Source organism: Prionailurus viverrinus, chromosome C2 (assembly GCF_022837055.1).
Source record: "Prionailurus viverrinus isolate Anna chromosome C2, UM_Priviv_1.0, whole genome shotgun sequence".
In the NCBI taxonomy this organism is placed as follows: domain Eukaryota; kingdom Metazoa; phylum Chordata; class Mammalia; order Carnivora; family Felidae; genus Prionailurus; species Prionailurus viverrinus.
In genome coordinates this window covers 75,173,264-75,197,564 of record NC_062569.1, presented here as the reverse complement: position 1 = coordinate 75,197,564, position 24,301 = coordinate 75,173,264, and the positions used below count along the sequence as shown (strand labels likewise).

Genomic DNA, 24,301 nt, shown 5'->3' with positions numbered 1-24,301 from the left:
TCAGATTCTGTGTCTCCCTCTCTCTGCCCCTCCCCCGTTCATGTTCTGTCTCTCTCTGTCTCAAAAATAAATAAACGTTACAAAAATTAAAAAAAAAAGAGCTATCAAGCCACAAAAAGACATGAGGAAATTTAAGTGCATATTGCTAAGTGAAAGAATCCAGTTTGAAGATACATATTGTATGATTCCAACTATTTGACACTCTGGAGAAAACAAAACTATATAGAGACAGTAAAAAGATCAGTGGTTACCAGGGATTTGGGGAAGAGGGGATGAACAGGTTGAGCACAAAATTTTAGGGCCAGTGAAACTACTCTGTATATTATAAAGGCAGACACATGACATTGCGCTTTTGTCAAAACCCACAGAACTATCCAACACAAAGAGTAAACCCTGATATAACCTGTGGACTTTAGTTAATAATAATGTATCAGTATAGGTTCACTAATTGTAACAAATGTTCCACACTAATGTAACATGTTAATAATAGGAGATACTATGTAGGGAGTGAGTGTAGAGAGGTTATATGGGAACTCTATTTTCTGCTCAATTTTTCTGTAAACCTAAAACTGCTCTAAAGTCTATTCATTTTTTAATTTAAAAAAATCACACACAGTAATGTAATAGAGGCTGTTGACACCTTGCCCGCATCCTTTTTACCAGGTGTGTGTACCCACTGTCCAGCCCTCAGCTGACCAGAGCTGTCTAGCCAGGAAATGCCTGAGAGGTTATGGCCTCCCACAGGGGCAGTTTATAGCCAGCCAATGACTAACTGATTCAAGGTACAAAAACCAGCCCTTCTGCCTCAAAGGAGACACGTGTAGCACCATCCAAGCTCCAGGGTTTCCTAGGAGATCAGGCTGATGCTAGACTTGAGCTGAGCCACATCTGTGCCTGGCGTCTTCCCTGCCCTGGCTTCTGTCCTCAGTGCTCTTACAGGTTTCCTCTGGAAGCCCTTTCTCCACAACTCTCTTGTGCAATCCGCTTCTGAGAAACCTAAGACACTACCAGCAGAGGTCCTAGAAAGGAAGGATGGGATTCTGGCATTAACAGGTCACTTGCCGGCCTGATGGCAGAGGACTCCATCTCTGTTGGTGGGTGGACTGTTGAAAGCCCTGGTCCCTGGTTTGTGGTAGCAGTTCAGTGGCTAAGATCTTCACCTGCGGTGACACCTGGGGTCAGATATAGGTGGACAGGGATGTACCAGTTGGTGTGATGTCTCTAGTATTTGGGAAGTTTGGGGGAAATATTAAGTATCAGGAGCATAGAAGTGGGAGGCTATTGCTAAGCACCACTGATGCACTGAAGAGAGTGAAGAGAGTGACAGGATCAGATTAACCACCACTTTAAAGCCCAATATGAGAATGAACCTCCTTTAAAGCCCAATATGAGAATGAGGGCCAGCGTTCAGGCCCTCATCTTCTACAGCATGGCTGTGTGTGGGAGAAGGATGAATTCTCAGCCCAGGCAATCTGCTACCTAATCATTTTGGGCTCCTAGTGCTAGTAGATGAGCAAGCAAGTCAGGCCCTGGTAGGGAAAATGTGGGACTCTAAAACTTGTGATGAGGATATCTAGGTATATGCCCCTTGTCCCCCTGGGCTGGTGTAAGTGTCCCACCCACCCACCCCCCCCCCCCTTGTTGGGAATCAGACCCTTCTTACCCCCAAGATTATGCAGAAGTTGCAGATGGGACATACAAGGCAATGCTTACCCTTCCTTCTCAGGATGCGTCCCACCTTCCTTCCAGGATAATGATTAGCATCTAATTATAACATGATCTGACTGGGGAAGAGGCACAGGACCCATAGACTTAAGCTCAAAATGTGAGGATCTTTGTATCATTTTCATACCTACTAGAGAATATCAGTTGCAGAAAAGGTGCCAGACAACTACACCGCCTGGATGACTTGGCCAGCAGGTGTCAGCCGCTTTTTCCTCGGCACCCCAGCACCTGCACGGTGGGCTCATAAACAGAGAGAAGCCTTTGCAGCAGAGTCAGAAGCTATGCATGGGCCCAGCAGCATGGGCTCCTTGTCATCAAGACTGATGTAGCTCCTGCCACTGTCGACTGTCCAGCCGGCCAGCACAGATTGACGCTGAGCTCCCAGATGGATATTATCCAACTATATATACTATAAAATTATTCCATAACTTTGCTTAGAATGGAGAGACTCAGCTGTGGGCATATGATCACAGGACCGACCTACTGGTCCTACCCCATTTATTTTTTATTTTCTTTTTTAATTTTTTTTTCAACGTTTATTTATTTTTGGGACAGAGAGAGACAGAGCATGAACGGGGGAGGGGCAGAGACAGAGGGAGACACAGAATCGGAAACAGGCTCCAGGCTCTGAGCCATCAGCCCAGAGCCTGACGCGGGGCTCGAACTCACGGACCGCGAGGTCGTGACCTGGCTGAAGTCGGATGCTTAACCGACTGCGCCACCCAGGCACCCCGGTCCTACCCCATTTAGAAGCTGCCAGCCAGATAGAGCCATGGAATAGCCTCTTGAAGGCAAGGATGAGCAATGGTTTGTTTAAGCATGACACTGTGGGGTCGGGGTGCTAATCTTCAGGATGCAGTATGCACCTTAAACCAATGGCCATTTTATGGCACTGTGCCTCAATAGGCAGAATATATGAAATCTGGGAGCCAGGAGGTCAAATGAGTTGTGCCCTTATCATTATCATGCTCTAGTGACTTGCACAAGGTATTTGTCCTCATCTCTGCAACTTTAGTCTCAGTGAGTCTCAAGGCCTATTCCCAAGGCAGGGAATCTCCACCAGGGGACACAGTAAGAGTCCTACTTAACTTTAATGTGCGCCACCTACTGCTGCAATTGGTCCTTAGGTTGTACTTTTGTCATCCTCTCCCTTCCACTCATTCTACATACCCCTTCCTTCTCCTCTTCTGCTGGTTGCATGCACAGTGGGTGTCCCAGACTCTTGTCTGACTATTGTTCTTTTACTCACTCACGTAGAGTTACAGCTGGGTGTGGAAGTATTGGAGGATGTCCCAGTGGATCACCTAAGCACCAGACACATTCCTCTCTGCCTGTTAGGCAGCCTGATCTCCTAATGATGATTAGGGCCAATTGTTTCCTCCAGTGCAAGTCTGAGGGGTGGAATGCTAGGACTCCTCATGCTAGTAGTGTGGTAAGGCCTGGGCAGAGCAAGGCAGTGAGGTGGGAACCTAAGCAATTTCAAGGTGAGACAGTCACAAAATAGAGGAGTCTGCTTTTTCTGGTGCTATTGGCTAACATAAAGGAGCTAAGCTCCAACAGTATTTTACTAGCCAGAATCACACTGAAATTTTTGAATTCTGAATTCTATTTTATCCCTGATTTTCTGAGTCCTGGACATTGAAAGATATGTAAAATAAGAATAACCATTGTGCCACAAAGGTAACAGAGGTAGAGTCTGTCTGCTAGCCCTTAGCCATAGGCCCCTGTGCAGACATAACTGTGGGTCTGGTTCCCTCAGGGTCTTGGGGTGGAGGGGAGACTGCTTTAATACCTGTGAGCCATTTAGTGTAGTACATAAGGGTTGTTTGCTGATTTGGGGGAATTTCCTTTTAGGCCTAGATAATTGATTATATTATTATTTAAAATTTTTTCATGTACTCTTATGATAAAGAAAATAAGGTATAGCAAACCGTCTTCTCTGGTGAGATTGTGGGTTATTTCAGATAACTGACCAATCATTTTTTTAATTTTTTTTTCAACGTTTTTATTTATTTTTGGGACAGAGAGAGACAGAGCATGAACGGGGGAGGGGCAGAGAGAGAGGGAGACACAGAATCGGAAACAGGCTCCAGGCTCTGAGCCATCAGCCCAGAGCCTGACGCGGGGCTCAAACTCACGGACCGCGAGATCGTGACCTGGCTGAAGTCGGACGCTTAACCGACTGCGCCACCCAGGTGCCCCATCATTTTTTTAATTTTTAAAAAATACTTATTTTGAGAGAGAGAGAGAGAGAGAGAGAGAGAGAGAGTTGGTTGAGCATCTGACTTTGGCTCAGGTCATGATCTCACAGTTCACAAGTTTGAACCCAGCATCAGGCTCACTGCTGTCAGTGCAAAGCCTGCTTCAGATCCTCTGTCCCCCTCTCTTTGGCACCCACCCCCCACTCATGCTCACTCTCTCTCTCTCTCTCTCTCAAAAATAAACACTTCTTAAAGGTAAGTATTACAAGTTTCATTTTCTGATTATAAAAATAATACATATGTATATTAAACAAAATTTAGAATGTAATGCAGAAAAGTACAAAATGCAAATCACACATAACTGTAAATAACCACTGTAAATATTTTACTCTAAACTTTTTGTCTATAGAAATGCATATTTAAAAAAAAAATTGGAGCCATACTACACAGATTAGGGGTCTTTATATTTCAGTCTTCTTGAAAAATTCCTATTAAATTTTTGGTGTAATGGATAAGCCTTGACAAAACCCAACTAGACACATCAGCTCCTCCTACCACCCACCTGTGGGCCTGTTCCAACCCAGAACATCTGATGGCAGCTGATTGCTGAGCTGGGGGTGGTTTCCTTGTTCTGAAGTGTCTTTGACCCCAGCTCCTAGCAGCTCTGAAAGTCCCAAGACAACAAGCTCAGACTGCCCTAGAAGTTGGCAAGGATTCTGACAATAGAAAACACACTTTTAAAACAAAACGAAACAAAACAAAAAAAAGGTGCTTTGAGAATGTGTGCAGCCTGAAAGTAATTAATTGAATGCATAGCAGTGATTTCCTTCCTCTTGGCCAAAGGCAGATTTGCAAAGGAAATGGGGACTTCAGATACAGACCAACTTCAATGTTTACATAATTTACACTCTGGGCCACCAACCAGAAAGATCCTAATCCAGACTAGTACCTGTGGAAACAACCTGGAGATCTCTTCTGTTGTGAGCTGTGGAGAGCAACTGGGATGGTTTAGGCATAAAGTGACCCCATGGGTTAACTCCCAGAAGGCAGAGAAGGAGCTTAGCAGCACAGCACAATGGTTAAGGGCTCACAGCTCAAACCCAGCTCTGTGTCTTTGGATGAATTACTTTACTTCTTTGTGCCCCCAGGTAAAAATGATGTACTTTAGTTCACATGATAGAGGTGGCCCTTAAAAAGTTTTTGCATAATTGTAAGGGATAGGGAAAAATCTAGTTTGAAACAAAATAAAAATAGTTTGCCCATTTGAAATCAATGGGTAAGAGCTGCCTCTGGACTGGTGGGATCTACGATGGTCCCATTGTGCCATCCAGTGGACAGAAAGGGGAAAGGCGTGATTTTATCTTCCAAATTTGTAATTTACCAAAAACATGTATATTGAAGAGGATAATTTCAACTCACCAATAGATTCACTTGTTAATAAATTTCATTCAATTTTTAGGGTGTGCCTCGGTGGCTCAGTTGGTTAAGCATCCAGCTTGATTTCAGTTTGTACATCATCTCACATTGGTGGGTTTGAGCCCTGCGTTAGGCTTCATGCTGGGCTCCACGCTGCCCATGGAGCCTGCTTAGGATTGTCCCTCTCGCCTCTGCCTCTGCCCCTCCCCCCCAATACATACATACATAAATTTCATTCCATTTTTAAACCAAAATAAAAGATCAGAAGTCTAAACACTAAGTGCTAAAACTAAATTCCCAAAACCAGTTAGGATATGTGATGTATGCTAGAAAGATCATCCACTGAAGGAAAACAGAATACACACCAGTCCTTACTAGCATGAATTTTTACAGCCCACCTTCCCCATTCTTCGTATCTCTCTCTCTCTGCCAACACTCTTTTTTTTTAAATTTTTTTTTTCAACGTTTATTTATTTTTGGGACAGAGAGAGACAGAGCATGAACGGGGAAGGGGCAGAGAGAGAGGGAGACAACAGAATCAGAAACAGGCTCCAGGCTCTGAGCCATCAGCCCAGAGCCTGACGCGGGGCTCGAACTCACGGACCGCAAGATCGTGACCTGGCTGAAGTCGGACGCTTAACCGACTGCGCCACCCAGGCGCCCCTCTCTCTGCCAACACTCTTTATGCTTATTCTGGTTTGTGGACCAGGAGAACCACAGAGACTCAAAGTGTCTTCTCAACACATAACTAGAACTTGACTGGTACCAGAGCCATTCTGCTCATTTTTCAAGAATGCAACTGTCACTTAAAATTTTGCTGATATCAAATTGAGTATTTTTCAAGGGCCTGTGTGTTTGGTTTGGGTTTTCATGTGTGTGTGTGTGTGTGTGTGTGTGTGTACTCTGTGTTTCCTTTTAAAGCCATTTATTACCTCTATAATTTGTTTCTTCCCCCAGATATTTATGAGGGTGAAGACAATAGCAAACAAATCTCCCCCAAACATGAGTAGTAATAGCATACTTGGAGTACCAAGAGCTGTTCTGAGACCTTCTCTTTGGTATTATTGTAATCACTATTAACAGTAATCATAACAGGTGTTATTTATTAAATTCCTAAGAGGTACCAGACATTTTACTTTATAAACCTTTTTGCTAATCCTTATATCAAAGCTGTGATAGATATTATTATCCCCATTTTTACAGACAAGAAAAGATGCTCAGAGAGGTTAAGTGACTTACCCCAGATCACACAGCTAGTGAGTGAGTGGCAAAGTCAGAACTGCACTCGGTCTCACTGACTCCAAAGCCCCTGCTCCTACCACTGGGCAGAGGGGTCTTTCCTTTATTCACTCATGTGACCTGCCAGACCCTGAGCCCAAGATTCTGGGTTCTCCATAGTGCTGTCACCGCTATAGTACCTAAGACCCCTAGGAGCCCATGGCCAGTGGATCCAGGAGGAAGGGATTAAATATGCAAATGACAAAGATATAGCAAAACTCATCCTGTGAGCTGTACTTTCGGCCCCCCCCCCCATTTCCAGCTTTGACCGAAGGACGTTCTCCAAGGCTTGTGGGTCCTGAGAATTCTGAGCTCCTTCCAGGAGCCGCGGGGGATGCTGGGTGAATAGGGTATAGTCACTGCTGCCACGGGCCCCAGGGCCCAAGGGGGAGACGAGTGAGGGCTCACCCAGAGCAGCTGCAGGCTGTGTCAGAAGAAACTCTCCCTCGAAGGGTCTTGTGAGGGGATTGCGGGTGACCCTACCACCTCCACAGCCTCTGTGTCCCAGAATAGAATGGGATAGAATAGAACACAATAGAATAAAGTAGAATAGAATAATAGCATAGAATAGATCAGATGAGAACATCATACCTGTAAGGGTAATATTGTTCCACAAACAGTTTTCCTTTTAGAAAACTTGGCATCTCTAAGGAGTATGGAAAACTCTGGACTAAACTGACGGTGTCCTCCACCCTCACCTGGGGTACCCTGTGTGCTGACAGTCCCCAGCAGGGAGGGGGTATCTGGATATTGTCAGCGCTGGGAGGGTGGATTCTCTTTCCAGGCTCAGACAGATCCTTTCTGGAGGCAGGAAATGGCCCAGATGACCCTGAAATAATGCCAAGTGTGTGAGAGGTCCTCTGTGCCAGCCCTGCGCCAGGCCGAAGACCCCGTCCCCCTGCGGCAGGGCCCCCAGGAGGGAGAGGAAAGCAGCCACCAGTGCCTGGTCATCACTTTACCCCAGGTGCCACTTACCTGTGGAGTGGCTGGAACTGGCTGTCAGGTCTCCCAGTTCCCACATTGTCCCCCAGCCCTGCCAGCCCCAGGCCCTGAGTGTTCCATGGCTGCCAGAGGCCTCAGAGCCCGGCCTCACCCCTGGCCTCCCAGTGGGTGGCTCTGGGGTCCCTGGCCACTACCCTTCACCCCACCCCAGCCGTGTCGGCCTGGCTTTGTCTGGGACACTGAGGCCACAGCCCCTGGAGACTCAACCCTTCTGTTCCCATGGTAAGTGGTCAAGGGCAAGTCTTCTCCATTCCTCCCTTACAGCCTTTCAGCAAGACTGCCATTCCTTGTCCTCACTGCCTGCTCCAGGCATCAGGGGATCGTGTTGAATGACCACCCTAAAGAGGAGTCTCTGGGCGTTACTGCAGATGTCCCTGAGTCACATCTGGAGGAGAGCGGTGGGAGCCAGTTTCTCCTCTGCCCTCTACCCCTCACCCCACCACTTCTGGGGACTGGAAATTAAAGCAAGTTTGCTGCAATCTGAGAGCACTGTGTCCAGCTGCCTCAAAACCCTCCGGCACCAGGCAGGGTTCCCGGAGGCCTCCAGGAAAGGGCTGCCTGGCTGCTCCCAGTTTGGCTGGCACGGTCCCCCCACTTCTGCCCTGGGGAGAACCCTGGGCCCCAGAATGCGGCTTGGGGGTCCTCTGGGCAGCAGGTCAGGGAGCTCCCACTTGCACACTTCCTGCTTGTTGACAGAACTGTGCCACTAACTCCAACTGTAGACTCCTTCCACTCCCTCTTCTCATTTCCTGTGTCCAGAATGCCCTCACCCCCCATACCCTAACCCCTGCCCTTGAGTTGTCACCAGAGACTTGGTCCTGCACTCAGATTCCTGCAAGATTGATTATTCTGTTGAAGCTCATTGAGAGGTAAAGACAAGACTTGTAGAACCCAGCTGCAGTGCTTGCAGCCGAGGGAACATGGCCAAGTGATTATTCCTCTTTCATCCCAGTTTCTCATCTGTAAAATGGAGCTAAGGCCCTTAGAGGGCCATGTGAAGCTTAACTTTTGACAAACTGGCATCCCAGCAGGCACAGAGTAGGGTTCAGTGTTTGGTGGAGATTGCTGTTCCCCTCAGTGTCTTAACAGCCCCAGGCTCATGGCAGGTGCACAGTGGTGACTAATCGGTTTATCAGCTCATTGGAAGAGAGAGGCGGGATGTACTCACGCCTCTCTGATTTCCCATGGGGAGAGCAGTGACAGAGGCTACCAAAGAAATAGGAATCAGGGGCGAGAAAAGGGGGAAAAGAAGAGAGGGAAGAAGGGTGGAGGACAGGAAGGTTGTCAAGCACAAAAAGACTGACCATTTTCTTGGAGGACCAGGAGTAGGGCTATGAACACCACGTAGACAGATCTTCTCGGGGTCATGGTTACAAATTTGAGCTGGAAAAGAGAACCTTAAGAGAACAGACCTCCACCTCCCACCCAGGTGAAGCCATCCAGGTCCTGGGAGAGCAGGAGTTAGAGATGGGGAGAAGAGGTTCATGGGGACAGGCACTGCCTCCTAGGACATCTGGCCACTGGCAGCAGAACCAATCCTCCCACGCCCTCTCCTGCACAGCAGGTCAAATTCTTCCCTTTCTTTCACAAGGCTGCTCCAGCAAGGAGTTTACCTCCATGGAAACCTTTGACCATCCCGAAGGTGCAGAAGATATGGAAAAGGAGAACAGTGCTCTGAGTGTAATTTATTTCCTTCTTATCTCCTTCATTTTCTCCCTCAATTCGATTTCATCAGCTTCTCCTGCCTCCTCTTTCTCTCCCCCTTCCATGTCCCTCCCCTTTTCGTGATGCCTACCCATAAGGACCAGGCCTAACCCAGGAAGCTGAGGTCACTGGCTCTGCAAAGTGTCTCAGACCCTCCCGGCCTGGCATGTCCCTCATCCCCATCTCCTTCGCATTGCTCTGGCTTCTGATCATAAATGTGGGGCTCCTGCCGGGACCCCAGTGACCCCTTGGGAGAACTAGGGTGGGCCCCAACCCGCCGGCGCCGGCGGGAATCACAGGTCGCGCCTGGCTTGGGCTTGGGCACTCCTCGGCCCTGCTAACTCTGAGGGTTCACCACTGTCCCCTCCCTTCCAGCTGTCCGGACTCTTCCAGTTGGACGACAGTTATGAAACGTGTTCCTCCAAATCTGTCCTGGAAACGGGAGAAAGCGTCCAGGGGAAAAAGGAAAGCGGCGATGAACACGTTTGAGTGTGAAAGAGAAAGAACAAACAGTAAGCGAATCTGTTAGCCGTTGCTCCTCTGACTTTCTTCTTGGAATTTTAGGCCAACAAACACAACTAAGGAGAACGCAGCCGTGCCCGCTGCCTTGCTCGGCCCTGCGGGGGACGCGACTAGTTTCCGGGCGAAAGCAGAGCGGGCGAGGGAAGGATGCCTGCGCACCCCCTCCCCCGAGAACTGACACCGGTTCTAGAACACCGCGGCTCCCCCGCTCGGCCGGGCCGCCCCACGCCGCCTCCATTCCGGGCCCGGCCTGCTGCGGACGCCGAGGGCCTGGCCCACCCTTCAGCGGGAAAGCAGCCAAGGGGGCGCCTCGGACCCTGCGGATCTGCAGCTGGGGGTTGGGGGTGGGGTGAGATAGGACCGCCTTCCAGAAGCCTGAGGAAGGGCCCACGGCCTGCCCGCGGAGGCCACCCTCCCGGCGAGGGCCGCTGAGAACCTGGGAGCTGCTCCACACGCTTCAGCGTTAGCCCTGGGGACTCGGCTCAGAAGCCCGCGAACCTCGGGGCTGCTCCACACGCGCCTGCGCGAGCGCCCGGACTCGGTGCAGTAGCCTTCGGGCTCTTCAGGCGCCTGCGCGAGGTGCGGGGCTCCGTGCAGACACCCGCGAACCTCGGGGCTGCTCCCCACGCGCCTGCGCGAGCGCCGGGACTCGATGCAGACACCCGCGAACCTCGGGGCTGCTCCCCACGCGCCTGCGCGAAGGTCTGGACTCGGTGCAGACACCCGCGAACCTCAGGACTGCTCCCCAGGCGCCTGCGCGAGCGTCGGGACTCCGTGCAGACACCCGCGAACCTCGGGGCTGCTTCACACGCGCCTGCGCGGGTGCCGGGACTAGCTGAAGACGTCCGCGAACTTCGGGGCTGCTCCACACCGGCTTACTCGAGCGCCGGGATTTCGTGCAAACGCCCGCGACCCCCCGAGCTGCTCTGCCGCTCCTGCAGAGGTTAGCGGAGCCCAGTCCTGCGGGGTCCTGCCCAAGGTTTCTCAACGTTGGCATTTAGACTTTGGGGGCTGGATAGTTCTTTGGGCGGGGTGGGGGGGAGGGGGGACTGCCTTGTCAAGTGTTTGGCAGCATCCCTGGCCTCTACCCACAGATGCCAGTAAAACCGCTCTCCCATCCACTCACCCAAATTATGACAATCAAAAATGCCTGAAGACATTGTCAGATTTTTCCTGGGATGGGAGTGGGGAGATTCGTTGAGAATCTCCTTTGCGAACCTTGGAAGAGCAGAAACTACAGAGGCAGCCCGGTGTTCTTCTCCCTAAATCACCAAAAGAATGTTCCTGTGGTGTTTGTGTTACTTTGTAATGGGATTGTATCCTTTCAGAGAGGGTTGGTTACAAATGTTAACGTCTGAGGTAGTTCGTTTTTAGATTTATTAGTTTTTAAATTAGTTTCAGTTATTTTTATTTTTGTTTTATTATTTTTCGTCTAATTTTATTTTTATTTATAGTTTTCTAGTTATTTAATTTTATAGTTTTAAAGTTATCTGTTTATAATTTTGTTTTCAGGGTTATTTAGTTTTTGAGTTATTCATTTTCAGTTTCTTATATACAGTTATTTTAAGTTATACATTTCCAAATTAGCTCTAGAATTATTTTTAATTATCTTTACAATTATTAGTATTTGAGTTATTTACTTTTATAGTTATTCTTTTTTTTAGTTATTGGAATTTTCAAATTATTTTTAGTTTTTTGTTGACTGCTAATAATTCACTGAAAGTTTTAGAATTATTTAAAATTATTTATTTCCAGACAAAGTGTCTTTAGTTATTTTAGAGGTTTTTCCCTTGTTAGTTTTAGAGTTACTTATAGTCACACTTATTTTTTTCAGTTTAGATTTGGGGTTGTTTATTTTTACATCCATTTATTTATGTTAGTTATTTGGTTTTAAATTATTTTATTTTCAGCTGTTGCATTTTTGAGCATTATATTTCCTGAATTTTTTATTTTCAGAGATTTGGACATATTTAGTTTTGATTTATTTTCGGTAACTTATTCTCCATTTCTTTTTAGTTACATCTTTGCCATTTAAATTTTTTTTTCTATTTTGTATTTTTACTTATTTTATTTTCAGATTTATTTTCAGAATTATTTACTATTAGAATTAGTCTAGGGGATCCAAACAAGAGAAAGACACAACAGCAGTTATTTTAACAGAGAGAATTTAGTATAAGGAATTGTTACCCAGTTATTGGAGATTTTAACAGGAGAAAACGTGGTAATGTGAGATCATGGAGATGTTAGCCATAAGGAGCAGCTACCAGCCCACTGGCTGAAGGAGCAAAGGGAAGAGGTTGGATGGAGGTGGCCCACAGTCTGAGGGGGAGGTGCTGCCCCATGGGACAGGTGTCCCACGAGTCGGAATTTGGTCCAAGAGTTGGATGCAGAACTCTCCATAGAGGGTGCTGCCAGCTGGTGCTGGAGTCTCGGAAGGCGGGGTGATGAGGCTGCTTGTGGAAGTGTTGGGAAAATGGCAAAGGGCAGCTACTGGAATCAGCTGTTGCTCTCAGCGTGAAGAGCAGTTGCCAGGGGGAAGCTGGCAGGAAGTCAGCATGCGGGGTCGCTCTCCCCTCCTTGGTCCTCCCATCAGTCTGCCCTATTGGCCAAAGCTGACAGGGAGCAAGCTGGCAAAGGAGGTGAGTGGCCCTGGGGCCACAAAGCAGAGACTAGAAGGATGGCTGAAAGCTGAGAAATATGGCAAATAAGCAACCCACTGAGCTCTGGAGTTGTTTACTTTTAGAGTATTAGTTTTGAATTTAGTTAGTTTGGGAATTGTTGTGGTGATTTGATTTCAACTTTTCACTGGACATGGGATCTAGCTAAGTTTTTGGTCCCCTGATTTGTTTCCAAAATGGAGTGGGAACTTTTTTCTTAAACACCTGAGGACTGTCTCCCATGTGACTTAAGAAAACAGTTCTAGAATTCAAGAAAACAAAAATAAGTGTCTCACTGTGTTCATAAAGAAGCCCTTGGACTTTTATGGCCAAAAAAGGGCAGAGACTAAGGGACACACTATCAGGGAAAGGCTCTTCACAATTGTCCAGCAGAGTGTTCTTTGAAAGTTTTCAGAAAGTTATGTTGTGGAGCTACTCTCTTGTGCCCCTTTCCTAATGACAAAGTATCTTTCTTGATGGAATGTGTTTCAAATTTGTAGACTACAATATTCATTATTTGCACACTAAAATAAAGTTCTTCCCAAACCTATAGGAAATCTTATTTCCTTCTACTTGCATTATTTTCCAACCTACATTGTTCCATTTTGGCTATAAGAACATTTATTTATTTGTTTGCTTGTTCATTCTACTCAACACCTATTTCCTGAGCACCCCTGTCCTCAAGAAGGTGTTGGCATCAGAAGAGACCACGGAGGTGTGAAGGTGAGTGAGAAACTCTCAGTGCAGTTGAGGGAGACAGATGTGGAAACAGATCATCACAACACAGTGTGACAAATACTATGGGGCACGGAACCCTGCCACTGACTTCCTGATGTAGTCAGGGATGGGCTGACATCTGAGCTGGTCTCCTGGAGCAAGCGTTTTCTCCAAGTGGAGATGGAGAAGGATATCCTGGTCATGCATAGGCACAGAGGCACAGAGGAGGGATGCATGGCAGAGAGAATGCATTGACAGAGGCCACTGGGCCACAGGGTTCAGAAAGTCCCTGGTGCTTGACAGGTAGGACGTCATTTGGTCCTCACAGCCAGTCTGCAAGAGAGTAGGGAGCGACATCAGGAGTCAGTGCTCTTCCTGATCTTAGGGTTCCAACCACAGCTTACAAGATCCTCTGACTTGTCATTCCTGGAATTCTTCATCTCATTCCTGGCTTTATCCTTGGTCCATTCACTCCTTCCCACTTACTCTTGGAGGTGAGTGCCTCCTTCTTCTATCTTTTGATTCCTGCTTCTTAAACATCCGTGGGGAGGGAGGAGGGTTGAGACCAGCCAGCTGTGAAGTGCAGGTGACTCCAGCTGCAGAGGAGGCAGAGTAGAACAGAGCCCCCGCGGGGTCTCTTAGGGGAGTTCTGCAGACCAGCAGCGTGGGAACTGAGCTCTTGTCAAACCAATCATAGCCTGTAACTGCATTCAGCACCCCTTGAAAGTTTGTGGGGATGCCTTCCCAAAGTGGGGAACCCGCTTCAGATCCAGCCCAAGCTTGTGAATCAATAGAGAGCTTTTTTTTTTTTTAACTTTTTTTTTTTTTATATTTATTTTTGGGACAGAGAGAGACAGAGCACGAACGGGGGAGGGGCAGAGAGAGAGGGAGACACAGAATCGGAAACAGGCTCCAGGCTCCGAGCCATCAGCCCAGAGCCTGACGCGGGGCTCGAACTCACGGACCATGAGATCGTGACCTGGCTGAAGTCGGACGCTTAACCGACTGCGCCACCCAGGCGCCCCAATAGAGAGCTTTTAAAACACACAGAGCCCTTTGCTGCATTAACAGCGCTGGACATGTCTACCAGGTCAAAAGAAAGTATAGTCTTTCATGATCTATGATGGCATATTTTCACACTTTTTATAGAACACATTCAGTCAGTCTTTCTCAGCATACTTCTCTACTTTGCTCTCTCCGGTTGTCTTACCCATCACCATATCCGTTTCTCCGTGAGAACATGTAAGTACTGGGGCTGGACGGAAGAATCTTCTGGATTCTGACTATTAGAATAGTCAGAAAACGCATCACCTGGATCCTCTTAAACACGTTGACCATTGACGAGCCCACTGCAGAGACAGCCCAAAGCTCTCCCAATCCTTTGGGCCCCGATTGTTTTCTGTATCTACAAAATCAGCCACCCTCGCTGGTGCTGGCAGAGCTCAAAATGCCCAGACCTCCCAGGCCTCACGTGAGGAGCCTCTCCACAAATCCTGCATCACAGGTGGGCGACAGAGGAGCCATTTCAGTTCCGGACATCATTGCTGATACTGCCCCCAGGTGTTCCATGGTAGCCAGCCGTGACTTTCCACTCTGGCTTTGCCTAAGCCCCACACAGCTGCTCTGCTTATCAGTGTCCTCTGAGAGAAACAAGAAAAAAAGTGGCTCTTTTATGAGTGACACTTACGTCATCTTTCTATTTGAGTCAACGGAAAAGAATTCAAAACCATCAGATAAAATCTTGCAGCCATGTTCCACTAGTTATTCAATTCATTTATAGCTTTATAGTGTTGCCTGTTGCCCACGAGAGGGATGCATTTCAACTTGTTGCTGAGGGGTGGGAATGCTATAGCCCTGGAGGAAAGTGCCCTGGCTGAAACAGTTCACTAAAAGCAGTCTGAGTCTGTGAAACCTGGCTGGAGTCTGAGTCTGCACTAAATACCAGCTGTGCCTTATCAAATAATTAGACACGTTCGAGATCCTTTAAACCAGCATTTCCCAGAGCATATTTTGCAAAGTAGGCGGAAGAGTGTAAGGGTTCAATGAGTAAATCTCACAATCAAAAAAAAATTTTTTTTTATGTAGGTTTCATGTCCAGCACAGAGCCTAACGCAGGGCCTGAACTCATGATCCTGAGATCGAGACCTGAGCTGAGATCAAGAGTCGGCCACCCAACTGGCCAAGCCATTCAGGTGCCCTGAAAAAAAATTTCTCTAACCTATTTTTAGAATACTACATATTCGATTTCTCATTTGGTTGATACGAGTTAGTGAATTAAAGGAACTGAGAACTCTTTCATGAAGGAAATCTGTACGTTTCTGTTAAACTCATGACTTCTCAGGGTGCCTTGCTGGCTCATTTGGTAGAGCATGTGACTCTTGATCTCAGCTTCATGAGTTCAAGCCCTACGTTGGCCATGGAGCCTACTTAAAAGCAGAAAACAAAACACACTGCATGATTTCCCAAACTTAGCTGACCACGGAATCCTTCTCTTTGTGGAACATAACTTAAAGAATATTTATGTCTCACGAAACAGTATGGGTTATGTGTGCTCTGCTCTACACAGTCATTTGGTGTCCCAGGTTCCTCCCTTCTGATTTTTCCTTGGGAACCTAGCTGGGAAGCTGTTGCCCAACCACAGCTTTTTTTTTTTTTTTTAATGTTTATTTATTTATTTTGAGAGAAAGCATGAGCACAGGGGAGGGACAGAGAAAAAGAGAGAGAAAGCATCCCAAGCAGGCTCCACACTGACAATGCATAGCCTGGCATGGGGCTGGAATTCACAAACTATGAGACCATGACCTAAGCTGAGATCGAGTCAGACGCTGAACTGATTGAGCCACCCACGTGTCCCCCAACTACAGCTTTGACAACTTTGTGTCACTGTCACCTAGCCAGCCTGAAGTAAAGCAGGGACTAGAATCCATGTCCTCTAACCCCTAGGCTAGGATTCTATTACCACACTAGCTTTTGCTTACTCAGTCGACATGTTTCAAGTGTCTCTAGTGTTCCAGGCTTACTATCAGAGAAAACAGAAAACACAGCACCAATTCTCTGTAAAATATTTGTCAATTGCATCTTTAATCTGGTAGCATTCTTTATGTATGGGTAAACTTTCAAAAATGGCTATTAAAGTAGCAAAAATTATAGGTTTATATCATAGTATTTTAATTTACCAGAGAACACATACTATGGGAATAAACAAACATTAGAGGAACAGAGTAGAGAATCTTGAAATGGACCGAGATACATCTCAGAATTTAAAGCATGAAAAAAGGCATTTCAAATTAGTTCTGAACAAAGAAGATGAATTGTGTGTGAAAGTGGTGCTGGGACCACTGTATAGCAGTTTGGGGGCGGGGGGGGGGGGGGGGAGGGAGGATAAGCCCTTAAAACTATTCATATTGTTCAATTATGTGACTTAAAGAAATCATGCAAGTCAAAACGTTTAAAAATGATTTTGAATAGAGTAAAGCTTTTCTAGGCAAAAACAAAAACCAGAAGCTACAAAAGAAAATCTTGACAATTCAGACTACATAAGAGGCAAAAACAAATATAGAAAAAAAGAACAATTAAAGATTCAAAACAAATACATTTTCAAAACATGGGCATAAAACTAATTTTCCATGATATATAAAGAGCTTTTATAAATCAGCAACAATAATAGAAAAAATGAACAAAGGACACAAATATACACAGAAAAAGAAATTCAAGGGGCACCTGGGAGGCTCAATCGATTAAGCATCCTACTCTTTATTTGGACTCAGGTCATGATCTCCTAGATTGTTGGTTTGAGCCCCACATCTGTGCTGACAGCCAGAGCCTGCCTGGAATTCTCTGTCTCCCTCTCTGCTTCTCCCCCCGCCCCCACCAAAATAAATAAATAAACTTAAAAAAAAAAAGAAATTCAAAATCCAACAAATACATGAAAATAAGCAAAACAATGATATTCATTTCTTGTTACCAGACTGTCCAACATTTAAAACTCTGATAATACTCAGTATTGGAGAAGATACAAAAAAACGAGCACTCTCAGACTGTTGGTAAGAGTGTAAATTAGTACTAGCTTTTTAAAAGACAATTTTTAATAGCTTTCAACATTTTAAAATATGTATATGACTTGATCTAGCAATTCCACTTCTAGGAATTCATTTTAATGATATATTCATACAAATGAACAAGTGGTACAGGTGTTCATTTTAACACTACTTTTAACAGGAAAACAAGCAGTGAGAGGTAGGGAACACCCTAAGTGTCTGTGATAGTGTTAAAATTTATCCCCAAATTGATACTCCTGTCTTCAAAGAGCAGAATCCAATTACCCTCCCTTTGAGTGTGGGCTGTACTAATGACCCTGATAAATAGAATGTGGTGGAAGTGGTGGTAATTGATTTTTCACACTGGGTGATAAAAAGCATTTTGGCTTCTTCCTCATTCTCTCTCTTGGATTACTCACTGTGGAAGAAGCGAGCTACCACACTGAGAGGACAGTGAGGCAGCTGTATGGAGAGACCCACGTAGCAGGAACTGAAGCCTCCTGCCAACAGTCACGAGCCACCTTGGAATTAGATCCTCCAGCCCTAGTCGTGCCTTTAGATAACTGTAGCTCCATGTCCTAACTAAAACTTCATGAGAGACCCAGAGCCAGAAGAATTCAGCTAAGCTGCCCTTGAATTCATTACCAGAGGACCATGAGACAATAGATGTTGTTTTCAAGTGCTAAGTTTTGGAGGGTAGTTTGCAAAGCAAAAAGAGATAACAAATGTATTACATAATAAAAAGCTGGTTAATAAAGTATCATACTGGCATACAAGCAAACTCTATGCAGTTTTTAAAAATAATGTTTTCTGCTTGAGATGTAGGAAACTATAAAGAACACCATCCTCATACTTACAAGATCAAAAAATCTGGAAAATATGCAGATTCACTTTTGTTGGACCCATGAAAGAGCTCAGTTCATAGGGCAACCACATGACCTGGAATCTAAGAAAAGGCACCCACAAAGAGAGATGGGGCTCAAGCCCTTGCTTACCTGAAGCAGGCACTGCTATACACTAGCAGGGAGAATTTAGTTAATGGCCTAATATGGGCTTGCAAGAGAAAATGAAAACCCTGGGGGCCGCAGATATCATGGAAATTTGCATCCACTTGCAAACTTTTTCCAATAACCCCACTGGGCACTCACAAAAATGATTAGCAAAAGTCCTAAGAAAGCAGCCCTCCCGTCACAGACCAGGAGAGGGGAATATCAGTTGCTGTAGAAAAGGCATGCAACTATGCTCAGAACCTATTTCCTTATCTTTCCTACAGAACAAAAGCAGAACCAAGTGCTGAAGGAAGGGCAATAAACACAGCCTTAGAAGGCTGATAAATCCAACTGGAACTGAGGGAAGACAACAGAATAAAAACCAAATCTCTGATTCTGAGGGAGAGGCAGGAATATGTGCCAGGTCCAGAACTGCTCATAGGGGGAGGAGAGAAATTTGAAGATCACACACAGCCTCCCACTCCAAGACCTGGGGGCATAGTGCCCGCATGACTGAGAATCAGAACAGAGCACTCACTCTCCAGCCCTCACCACCAGGCCGACTGACAAACATTGGCTAACAAGCAACAGTGGGATACTGCAGGAAAAGCCCAAGGTGCATGCTGAGAGAGGCTTTCTGACATATACCAGGGAAGACCTAAACTGAGGGTGGAGTGGACACGTCCATACCCTAAACACAGGTAACACTTGAGGAATTGGAAGTAACTATAGCAACAGCAGACCAAGGATCTACACAGAGGAATGAAGACTACAAGAAATCATAATCACATGAGTAAGTACAAAAGCTTTTTCCCCCTATTATTTATTTCTCCTTAAATGATGATTGATGGTTTAAATAAAAAAGAACTATATGTTGTGGAGCTTATAATAAATGCAGAATTAAAATGTATGGCAACAATAGAACTGAGGCCAAGAGGGAAGAAGTTGAAGTATACTGTTGTAAGTTTTCTATATTATAGGTGAAGTGTTATAGAATCATTTGAAGATCCGTTGTGATACCTTAAAGATATATACTGTAAACTCTAAAGCAAACACTAAAATAAACATGCAGAGTTTTAAAAAATAATCCAACAAATGAAATAAAATGGAACTTAAAATATGCAACTAATGCAAGAGTTGGTAGAGAAAGAAGAGAAATGAAACCAAGAACAGACAGGAAAAATAGAAAACAATGGTCAAGATGGTAGATATAAACCTGACCATATCAATAATCATATGGTCTTAATACCTCAATTAAAGAGGAGTGATCATCAGGCATCTGGGTTGCTCAGTGGGTTGAGTGTCTAACTCTTGATTTCAGCCCAGGTTATTGACCCCAGGGTCTTGGGATCACACCCTACATCAGGCTCCATGCTAAGCATGGAGCCTGCTTGAGATTCGTTCCCTCTCTCTCTCTCTCTCTGTCTCTCTCTCTCTCTCCCTCTGCCCCTCTCCCTCACTCACTCTCTCTCTGTCTCTCAAATAAATAAGTACTTTTTTTTAAAAAAAAAAGAGTGATTGTCAAATGGATATTTAAAAAACAAACAAACAAAAACACCACCCTTGTGGCCTGCTTAAAAAAACACACTAAGTATTGTTAGATTAATTAAACAAGGAGTCCATTAGACTAAGGTGGCTTTAATGTCTTAGTAGCGTGGGCAAGCAAACCAAAACCTATGCCTATAATCCCTCAAGATTAGGAAATTGAAACCTAAGCACAACCAATCACAAACAGCCAATTCAATTTTCTCAAATAATGCAACCAATTAGGCTATAGCCAATCAAATAATTTCCTTGCTTTGCTTCCACCTCTTCTCTATAGACATCTTTCCACTAGTTCCTGACAGTGAGCACTCCTAATCACTTCTGGTTTGTCACTGCCCTATTTGAATTGATTTTTGCTCAAATAAATTTTTTTTTAAATTTTTAACATTTATTTATTTTTGAGAGACAGAGCATGAACAAAGGAGGAGCAGAGAGAGAGGGAGACACAGAATCTGAAGCAGGCTCCAGGTTCCGAGCTGTCAGCACAGAGCCCAACGAGGGGCTCAAACTCACAAACCATGAGATCATGACCGACCTGAAGTCAGATGCTTAACCAACTGAGCCACCAAGGTGACCCTCAAAGAAGCAAAAATTTTAATATGCCTCAGTTTTTCTGTTAGTGGTATAAAGACACAAATAGATTAAAAGTAAAACAATGGAAAAAGTTATGCTGTGTTAGCACTAATCCAAAAAACAAAAACAAAAACAAAGCTAGAATGACCGTGTTAATATAAAACAAAGTAAGTCTCAGAATAAAGAATATGGCAGACTTCAAGCTGTATTACAAAGCTGTAATCATCAAGACAGCACAAAAACAGACACTCAGATCAATGAAACAGAAGAGAGAACCCAGAAATGGACGCACAAATGTTTGGCCAACTAATCTTTGACAAAGCAGGAAAGAATATTCAATGGAATAAAGACAAGTCTCTTCAGCAAGTGGTGCTGGGAAAACTGGACAGCAACATGCAGAAAAATGAATCTGGACCACTTTCTTACACCACACACAAAAATAAACTCAAAATGGATGAAAGACCTAAATGTAACACAGGAAGCCATCAAAATCCTCAAGGAGAAAGCAGGCAAAAACCTCTTTGACTGCGGCCGCAGCAACCTCTTAGTCAACATGTCTCTGGAGGAAAGGGAAACAAAAGCAAAAATGAACTATTGGGACCTCATCAAAATAAAAAACTTCTGCACAGTGAAGGAAACAATCAGCAAAACTAAAAGGCAACCGACGGAATGGGAGAAGATATTTGCAAACGACATATCAGATAAAGGGTTAGTATCCAAAATCTATAAAGAACTTATCAAACTCAACACCCAAAAAAACATAATCCAGTGAAGAAATGCACAAAAGACATGAATAGACACTTCTCCAAAGAAGACATCCGGATGGCCAACCGACACATGAAAAAATGCTCCACATTAAGGGCACCTGGGTGGCTCAGTCGGTTGAGCGTCAGACTTCAGCTCAGGTCATGATCTCACAGCTTATGAGTTCAAGCCCCGTGTCGGGTTCTGTGCTGACAGCTCAGAACCTGGAGCCTGCTTTGGATTCTGTGTCTCCCTCGCTCTCTGCCCCTAACCCACTCACATTCTGTCTCTGTCTCTCTCAAAAATAAATAAACATTAAAAAAAATTTTTTTAATGCTCCACATCACTCATCATCAGGGAAATACAAGTCAAAACCATCATGAGATACCACCTCACACCTGTCAGAATGGATAACATTAACAAATCAGGCAACAACAGATTTTGGTGAGGATGAGGACAAAAAGGATCTCTTTTGCACTGCTGGTGGGAATGCAAACTGGTCCGTCCACAATGGAAAACAGTATGGAGATTCCTTAAAAAATTAAAAATAGAACTACACTACGATCCAGCAATTGCACTACTAGGTATTTATCCAAGGGATACAGGTATGCTGTTTTGAAGGGGCACATGCACCTGAATGTTTACAGCAGCACTATCAACAATAGCTGAAGTATGGAAAGAGCCCAAGTGGCCATCGATGGATGAATGGATAAAGAAGATGTGGTACATATATAATGGAGTATTACTCGGCAATCAAAAAGAATTAAATCTTGCCATTTGGAACTATGTGGATGGAACTGGAGCATATAATGCTAAGCGAAATTAGAGAAAGACAAATATCATATGACTTCACTCATAGGAGGACTTTAAGATGAAAAACAGATGTACATAAGGGAAGGGAAGCAAAAAAAAACAACAGGGATGGGGACAAAAACATAAGAGACTCTTAAATATGGAGAACAAACAGAGGGTTACTGGAGGGGTTGTGGGAGGGGGGGATGGGCTAAGGGGGTAAGGGACATTGAGGGATCTACCCCTGAAATCTTCGTTGCACTATATGCTAACTAATTTGGATGAAAATTAAAAAAAAAAATAAATAATTTTTAAAAAAGAATAAAGAATATAACCAAAATAAAGAAGATTATTAAAAAATGATAAGGTGGTTAATCCATCAAGAGGATATAGCAATCCTAAACATTTACCCATCAGTGACAGAGCTTCAGAATACACAAAACAAAAACAGAACTGCAAAGAGAAATAAACAAATCCATAATTACAGTCAGATATTTCAACTCCTCTCTTGCAAGAATTGATAAAGCAATAGAAAATCAGGAAGATTATAGAATATTTGAATAACATATATCAACCAATTTAACCTAATTAACATTTATAGAACATTGAATGCAACAACAGAAGAATACACATATTGTTCTTAAGTGTGCATGGAACATTTAACAAGACAGACCATTGTAATGAGCTGAATTGTGTTGTCCACCCCCGCCCCCCCCCCCATGTTGTGTTGGCCTTAGCCTAGAAATGCCTGAGGCACTCACCTGAACTGCATTACTCATAGAGAGCCCCCACAAACATTTCTTCCTACAGGGGCTAATATTGTGGTTGGACAAGCCCTTGTGGTTCTTACTATGACTCCAGGATGCACTTCAGCAAGAAACCATCAGGGAACTTTGCAGATTTATTACTCACAAATTCTGGAAGGTACATGGGATACCTGAGAGCCACATGGGATACCTGAGATCATGGGTAGAGAGAGGAAGAGAGCACAAACCTGGGTCTCTGCTTGGGTTAGGGTCCATGGCTGAAATGTCTAGATTCACTCTTTATTTGCTAATTTTAAGCATAAGAGAGAGAATTAGGGAATGGGAAGGGAGAAGCCAAAACAATGTTGAATAGAACAAAGTTGGAGGGCTAACAATACCTGAAATCAAGGCTTATAAAAAAGTTACAGCAATCAAGACAATTTGATCTTGACATAAAATGGTAACAGTGGAACAGATATATATGGACAACTGATATTCAACAAAAGTACAAAAGCAATAGTGTGAAGAAAGGATAATCATTTCAATAATTGGATCTGGAACAGCCAGTTTTCTCTATGCAAAGCAATGAATTTGCATCCACATCTCAAACCATATACAGCCCTCAGTAAGATTAATAGATTTCTCATGAGAAATCATTGAGGCCAAAATGATATCATTGAGGCCAAATGAGAAATCATTGAGGCCAAAAGCTGATATATTTAAAGAGCTAAAAGAAAAAGATTTTCAAGTAAAAATTCTATATCCACAAAATTATTCTTCAAAAACTGAAAGAGGAATTATGACATTCCAGATAAAAACTGAGCTAATTTATCACTTGGAAACCTACCCTACGAGAAATAGTAAAAGGAGTCCTTCAGGCAGAAATTCAAGGTTACTCGACAGTAACTCGAATCCATATGAAGGAATAAACCAGTAAATGTAACTACATGGGTAAATATAAAAGACCTAATAAATATATTTTTTGTTGGTTTGTCTTAGCTCTGGCTGCTATAACAATACCATAGACTGGATGCTTAAACAACAGATTTATTTCTCAGTTTTGGAGGCTGAGGAGTCTGAGATCAGGGAACTGGCATGGTTGGGTTCTGGTGAGGGCCTGCTTCCTGACCCATAGACAGCTAGCAACCTTCTTGCTGTTTCCTCCCTTGGTGAAGAACAGAGTGAGGGCTAGCTCTCTTCTTCTTCCTGCAAGGACTCTAATCTAGTCAATGGCTCCACCATTGTGACCTAATTACCTCTGAAAGTCCCCACCTCCAAATACCACCATATTGGGCCTTCAATATGTGAATTTGGGGGGAACAAAAACAAGATAGCAAGATAGTCTTTTATCTGGTGTAAAAGACAACTGCATAAAGTAGTCATTATAAACCCATGATGATGGATGTACGATGTATAAAGAAGTAATTTGTATGGCAATAGCAGCAAAAACTGTGGAGGGAAGGCAGTGGAGCTATATACAAGCAAAGGTTTTATGTGCTATTGAAATTAAGGTGGTATTAGTACTAGAGGGTGAGATGTTCAATATAATATTCAGGGAAGCTACTAAGAAAGTAACTTTTAATATATGGTAAATAGGACAAGGGAATTAAAACCGTATACCAGAAAAATCTTTTTAATCCATAAGAAGACAGT

General features: G+C 44.4%; 2 protein-coding genes across 4 annotated transcripts in view; both read left to right on the top strand.

The window, feature by feature from the left end:
* MCF2L2 (MCF.2 cell line derived transforming sequence-like 2) overlaps positions 1–10,850 on the top strand; it is a 272,800-nt gene extending 261,950 nt beyond the window's left edge. The window contains exons 26-27 of the mRNA XM_047875619.1: positions 9,214–9,302; positions 9,702–10,850. Coding sequence (XP_047731575.1) covers positions 9,214–9,302; positions 9,702–9,815 — 203 coding nt within the window. The 3' untranslated portion in view covers positions 9,816–10,850. The remainder of the gene's footprint in view (positions 1–9,213; positions 9,303–9,701) is intronic.
* A 2,351-nt stretch (positions 10,851–13,201) lies between these two features.
* LAMP3 (lysosomal associated membrane protein 3) overlaps positions 13,202–24,301 on the top strand; it is a 51,363-nt gene continuing 40,263 nt past the window's right edge. The window contains exons 1-2 of one of the 3 annotated variants that reach the window (XM_047875624.1): positions 13,202–13,228; positions 18,533–19,041. In XM_047875624.1, the coding sequence (XP_047731580.1) occupies positions 19,011–19,041 (31 nt within the window). In that variant the 5' untranslated portion in view covers positions 13,202–13,228; positions 18,533–19,010. Of the gene's footprint in view, positions 13,229–15,397; positions 15,415–18,413; positions 19,042–24,301 lie in introns of those variants that run through there. The other 2 variants (XM_047875623.1, XM_047875625.1) reach the window with 2 other exon arrangements.